At 47.6% G+C, this 6,708-nt stretch overlaps 1 protein-coding gene across 1 annotated transcript; it reads left to right on the top strand.

Annotated features, from left to right (window-relative positions):
• Window positions 1–2,687: 2,687 nt before the first annotated feature.
• Window positions 2,688–3,082, top strand: LOC142302670 (histone H2B 1.1). Its single transcript, XM_075343770.1, has one exon. It carries the CDS (start codon window positions 2,688–2,690, stop codon window positions 3,066–3,068), a length of 381 nt encoding a protein of 126 aa, XP_075199885.1. The 3' UTR covers window positions 3,069–3,082.
• Window positions 3,083–6,708: the final 3,626 nt, after the last annotated feature.

Below are 6,708 nucleotides of genomic sequence, written 5' to 3'. Positions count from 1 at the left end.
GGATCCTCGGTCTCATAATGTGTAGAGATAACGGGAGTCTCACTGCTTCCCTGAACAGCAAACCTCTGCACATTGCGCAACCTCACAGACCTTCGAGGCTGCTGAGCAGGAGGAGCTGCGGCAGGCAAGGAATGGGAGACCGCCTCATCTCTTGCAACAGGAGTACCACTAGGTGTCACTCTCGTGCTGCCTCTCTGAGGAGGTTTCTCCTGCACTCTGCGCAGTCTGGCAGACCTTCGGCGCTGTTGAGCAGGAGCACTCGTGGCAGGCAAGGAGACTGTCTCATTCCTTGCCACAGGAGAGCCACGAGGTGTAACATCCTTCCCTGGTCGTCTTCCTGCACTGACTCTCTCCCGCCTGTCCTGCGCCAACGTGCACAGTGCCCTGAGCCAATTGCTCCAAGTTTCTTGTCCCTGACCCTATATGGACACCTTCCAGCGGATTTGTGTGCGGATTTGGCTCTGGTACTAGAAGTATCCTCGGCCTCTGGTTTACTAACAGAGCACGTAGTTATTCTCTCCAAACCTAGAGTCCAGTCCCTGTTCTTGCGGCCAGGTCCCTCCACTCAATTGGCTATGAGTGGCACGAGCCCACAGGTGTATGGCGCACAACCTGTAGACCCTAGGACCCCTTTCCACCTTCCACCTGAGTTGAGGTGTCCCAGCTTCAGACCATAGGTCTTTCCTGCTCGACTCCTGCTCGATTCTCTTTTCTCCACATACTTCCTTCCCATTGGCTATGCTGCACCCTCGGGTAAGCCAGAATGTGGTGTCATCACCCGTGAGGGTGGCTATCTCTAGCATTAATGAGCCACCCCACCCATGTCTCCGGACAGAGCTGCTAACTAGGAGTGTTGTGTGCACCAGTGGTCGACCTCCTCCTTACCCAAGAATGGGGCACTACACCTCTGGCTGAGGTGCAATACCTCTGTGGCGACTGAAGCCGCAGGGACGCCACATCTACTTTCCTTGTTTCCATAAGTCTCACATCCTTGTCCCCTTTTGTGTTCCATGTTGGTCTCCGTATATCACCCTGATCCCATCTTAGTAACCATATGTTTCCCTTACTGGACACTGATGACTAACATCCTGTTCACCATATGTGAACTAGTCTTGTTCCTATGTGTCTCACATATATGTAACATCATCATTCGTACGTCACCTGGTCCCATTCTGTTTCATATCCTGATCCCCATATATGTGCTATCCTTGTATCCATATGTGTCCGATTATGGTCCCTACTTGTTTTCCATTCTCGTCCACATATGTAATTTTGGTCTCCAATATGTCTCCCATCCTGATCCCCATAAGCTGTCTATTTTTCTCTCTATAAATAATCCATCCTTGCGCCCATGTCATCCTGTTACCATATGAGCTCCATCCTTCTCTCCATGTGTGTTCCATTTTGATTGTCATATTTCTACCATCCTATTCCCTATATGTCATCCTGCTTCCATCCTGGTCCTCATATTTCTTACATTCCGGTCCCCATAAGAGTTCTACACTCATCCCTTTATGCCTCCCGGCCAGGTCCCATTATGTTTCCCATCACAGCAACCAATTGTCTCATTCCTGGTCCCCATGAATCAACCTGATCCCATCTTGGTAACAATGTTCCCATTCTGGTCCCTGTATGACTTACATCCCGCTCACCCTATTGTGTGTTATACTGTCTGCACCAGATTGTGTATGTGTATATATATATATATATATATATATATATATATATATATATATATATATATATATATATATATATATATATATATATATATATATCAGGATCAGGAACCATCTTCATCGTCTGCAGATCGCACAGATCTGTGTCGGGTGCTGGGAATCGGCGGATGTAGAAATCTCAGCAGAACGTCCGCCCTGAGGCCGCATGTTACACGATAGGGACAACAAGTGGGAGGAGCTATCGGCCACTGAGCGGGAAGTTCAAAATTCGATTTTAAGCCAATCACTTTGTAGTAAACCTTTGGCCCCGCCCACAGGCTGCTCCTGGTTACAGGCACCACGTGGTCCGTCTCTGTTAACCCTTCAGTGTCAGGTGTTTCTCGCCGTCGTTCTCCGTTATCACAATAATTTTTATTTCCCAGAAGTGAGGACTGCACCCGATCTCCCGGAGCCGGAACATCCCCCGCAGTCACCGGGCGGCGGACCGCACAGAGGACTGCGGCTGGTGACGCTTCAGCTCCGCCTCTTCCTCTAATTCTCGTTTTCCAATCTCCGTTGTTGTTTTTGCAGCTTCTAATGTGAAATATCTGAATGTAGAATGAAAAGCCGCTGTCAGGAGAGTGAGCAGCGGCCGCTCAGCACCGAGACTCCGCTCCTGCAGTCACTGCTTCCTCCATGTTATACGGGGCATTACCGGTCACTGCAGAGCGGGGGCAGAGTGACGGGGCCCCGGGTGCACAGCGCCGTGTACACTGCGGGGTTTATAGCGCTGTATGGAGATCTGTAGTATGGGGGAGATACAGAGGAGAAAAGCTGCTGATGTGACGGCAGAGAGGAGGCAACCAATGAGCTGCAGGGGGCGGAGCTGGTTCAGTTTCCCTTTGTCACCCAATAGAGCTGCGATGTGCCAGCAGTGCTCATTTGCATGGCCGGGCTATAAATACGGCCGCTCTGGGAGGAGCAGGATCATTATTATCTCTCCAGTGAAGAGATCTCTCTGCTCTCATCATGCCTGATCCCGCCAAGTCCGCCCCAGCGCCCAAGAAGGGCTCCAAGAAAGCCGTGACCAAGACTCAGAAGAAGGACGGTAAGAAGCGGAGGAAGAGCCGGAAGGAGAGCTATGCCATCTACGTGTACAAGGTGCTGAAGCAGGTGCACCCCGACACCGGCATCTCCTCCAAGGCCATGGGCATCATGAACTGCTTCGTCGGTGACATCTTCGAGCGCATCGCAGGGGAAGCCTCCCGCCTGGCGCACTACAACAAGCGCCACACCATCACCTCACGGGAGATCCAGACCGCCGTGCGCCTGCTGCTGCCCGGAGAGCTGGCCAAGCACGCCGTGTCCGAGGGCACCAAGGCCGTCACCAAGTACACCAGCGCCAAGTGATCACCACCGCTGCTCCACACCACAAAGGCTCTTCTAAGAGCCACCACCCATTCATCACAGGAGCTGGCGCCGCTTATCTTTACATATTTGTAGTGTAGAACATGGGAGTGCGGGGATGTGGCTGCTCCGTGCAGTGGAGATAATCTCGTTCACTGGTTTATCTGGGGCTGATTTGCAATCACTGATCTGATGTCGGCTTCTATAACATCGTTTGGAAATATAAAGCGCTATATGGAGGTACACAGCTCTGTATTAGGATTATAGGACACTGGGGAGATACAGCCCTACACGGAGGCAGCAAACATGGTGCAAAGTGGGTGTATGCTTTATATACTGCCTGTGGTGATTTGTAGCACAATGTATACAGGGTGTACAGCACTATATGGCGGTAATCAGGACTGAGGAGACAAAGCCCAGCTCCCCAGTAATGCCTGAGTGCAGTCATGTGCGGAGCACGGATAGTTACTGCCGGCACTAAATGCAAGCAATTGTCAGACGTCAGTGAATAGTCACTAACAGCTCCAGTGATTTCATGTGTAGATCATCTCAAAGAAGAGTATATAGCGGTATACAGCGCACATCACTAGATAAGGGTATATATTTAGCAGTATTTAAGTGTATACAGGGAATATACAGCACGATATGATCGTATGCATCATTCTGTGGAGACTATACAGCGCGATATGGGAATATACAGCTGTAATGGAGTCAGAGGTCATTATAAATAGTCACTAACTGAGCTCCAGGGATCTCATTCATTTACATTGCCTCACACAGTATATGGCGGTTTACAGGACTGTATTGTGGGTTTTCAGCGATATATGGAGGTATACAGTTATAGGGGGTTTACTGTACTATATTGGGTATACAGCACTGTATGGGAAAGCACAATATAGGAAGCATAGTGCAATAAGTGGATGACGATTATACAGCACAATATGGCGGTATGCAACAGGATTTGGAGGTATACAGCATTATATGAGGACTATACAACACTATATGGCGTATAGATCGATATGTTCTATATATAGCACTTTATCCAGGTGTACAGCACCATATGGGCGTGAACACCACTAATATGGAGATCTTCAGAATGATATTGCAATATACAGCAGTATATGAGAATTTCTGGAATGAAAGTTGAGTCTATATTTAACATAATCGCGGTAGAAGCGGGAAAATAACCGGACAATGAGCGGGAAATTCAAAATCCCTAACAGTTCTGCGCTCAGCCAATCCGCATAGGAGAGGCGGAGCTGACGATGCAAATGTTCCGCCTGTAATTACGTCATCTCTCCTGTTCTCTTTCTGGTCCTCCCTCGCTCTATATAAAGGAGGACTGTGCGCTCGTCATAGTTTTCTACTAACTACGTGGAAGATGTCTGGACGCGGCAAAGGAGGGAAAGGTCTGGGGAAGGGCGGCGCCAAGCGGCACAGGAAGGTTCTCCGGGACAACATCCAGGGCATCACCAAGCCCGCCATCCGCCGTCTCGCCCGCAGAGGAGGCGTCAAGCGCATCTCCGGCCTCATCTATGAGGAGACTCGCGGCGTCCTGAAAGTCTTCCTGGAGAACGTGATCCGTGACGCCGTCACCTACACCGAGCACGCCAAGAGGAAGACCGTCACCGCCATGGACGTGGTGTACGCGCTCAAGCGCCAGGGCCGCACTCTCTACGGCTTCGGGGGTTAATTCTTCTGCTGAAAAAATAAAACAAAACACAAAGGCTCTTCTCAGAGCCACCCACAGTTTCTGAGGAGAAGCTACAGCTCCTGCTGCGGGGGGAGGGGCGGGAGATCGGCGCTGTTTGGTGTCATGGTGACTGGGAACATCGCAGGCTCGGAAAGGTTAACAGCGTCTGTGGGAGGAGCCAGAAGTCCCCTGAGTGCTGATTTGCTGAACACCGTGAATATGAAATTCCCGCAGAACGGTTGAGTTTCCGCTCTTTGTTCTGTGATCTCGTGTGACTGGAGCGATTATCTAAAGTATATAGACTAAATTCCGCACTATATGGCGCTATATTGCATTGTTTGATTATAGTGTATTTGAAGGTTTACTGCAGTGTATGTAGAATCCAGCATACGAGTATTACACAGCGCTATATGGAGGGTGTAAGAGACTATTGGGGTGGAAAACAATATGGTGCATATACAGCTCTATATGGCAGTATTGGGAGAATAAGGCTGAAGGGTGTGCAGCGCTCTATGGGGGCATACAACAATATGGGACTTTATAGCAGTATATGGGAGTATAAAGCGCGAGAACTGAAGCAGTATATTAGGGTTACACGTAGCTATTGAGAGTATACAGCACTGTAGATATATAGCAGTGTATAGAACATAAGAGAGTTTACAGCACTATATGGAGGGTATACAGCGCAGAAGATTAGGGTTAAAGAGCACTAGAGTATTCAGCACTATCTGGAGAGATACCGCCCTATATGGGGAGTAAACTGTAGTAACTATATGAAGAGTATATAGTACTACCGTATATAGGGACTATGCAGCATTATGTGGCGGTATCCAGCATTTTACAAGTTTCACATAGTGACATTAGTGAAAGTTATCAGATTTGCTTATTTGCAATAAGTGATGTATGTTCGGGTTTTGCCAGACTTTAACCCCTTCACCTTCCTGACCGGGCCATTTTTTGGAATTCTGACAAGCGTCACTTTCACAGGTTATAACTCTGGAGCTTCAGCGGATCCCGGCGATTCTGAGATTTGTTTTTTGGTGACCTGTTGTCACATAAAATAGTTAATAAATAACCTTCCCCGCATGTTACTTTACATCAGCACAATTTTTGAAACCTCTTTTTTTTTTTTTTTTTTGTTGGAAGGGTTCAGAGTTCATCAGCAATTTCTAATTTTTCCAGCAAAATTTACAAACCCATTATTTTAGTGACCACATCACATTTTAAGTTTGAGAGGCCTAGATGATAGAAAATACTGAAAGGTGACACCATTCTAAAAACTGCCCCCCTCACACTGCTCATAACATGTGTGAAACCACAAGTGGGACCACAAACCACAAGCTGTATGTGTCCATATGTTGCTGTTAGTGATGGGGGATCGCGCTGGTGGATTTTTGTTGTTTTGCTGCATAGACTCCATATAGCGCTAAATAGAACTTTATATCAGACGTCCTGACCCCGCGGGTCACACAGAACTTGGAGTGGGCAGAGACTCTCAGCCAATCAGCATGGAGTATGGCTCTCGCATCAGATTAGATCCCCAAACAGACGCTAAGGTTATATGTGCACGCTGCAGTTTTAACTGTGCCCAAACTGCAACCAAAACTGCACCTTGTCACAGAGAGCCTGGAAATTTAAACAAACCCAAAGCCTTATAATGATGGTGCATTTTTGCCGCGTTTTTGTTAATGCGTTTTGTAGAGGAGACAAAATATGATAGGATCTAAATGATAGAAAAAAATAAATAACAGAATAGCTTGATAGAGGGATAGCTAGCTTGGCTAGCTATTTTTTTTTTTATAAAATGTGGTTTCCCCCCATTGTAGGCTGCAACTCTCAGCTTTCTGCTTTATCTTATACAAAATACATACAGCTGCACACTAAAATGGCATCAATGTATAAAGGAACTCTGGTACTGTAATTTTAGTTAGGTACCTGGAATATTGAGAT

Source organism: Anomaloglossus baeobatrachus, chromosome 4 (genome assembly GCF_048569485.1).
Source record: "Anomaloglossus baeobatrachus isolate aAnoBae1 chromosome 4, aAnoBae1.hap1, whole genome shotgun sequence".
NCBI classification, from domain to species: Eukaryota; Metazoa; Chordata; class Amphibia; order Anura; family Aromobatidae; genus Anomaloglossus; species Anomaloglossus baeobatrachus.
This window is presented reverse-complemented; position numbering and strand designations above follow the sequence as displayed.

Coding starts and splice junctions, on each gene's coding strand:
- LOC142302670 (XM_075343770.1), top strand. CDS start 2,688: ATGCCTGATCCCGCCAAGTCCGCCCCAGCGCCCAAGAAGGGCTCCAAG.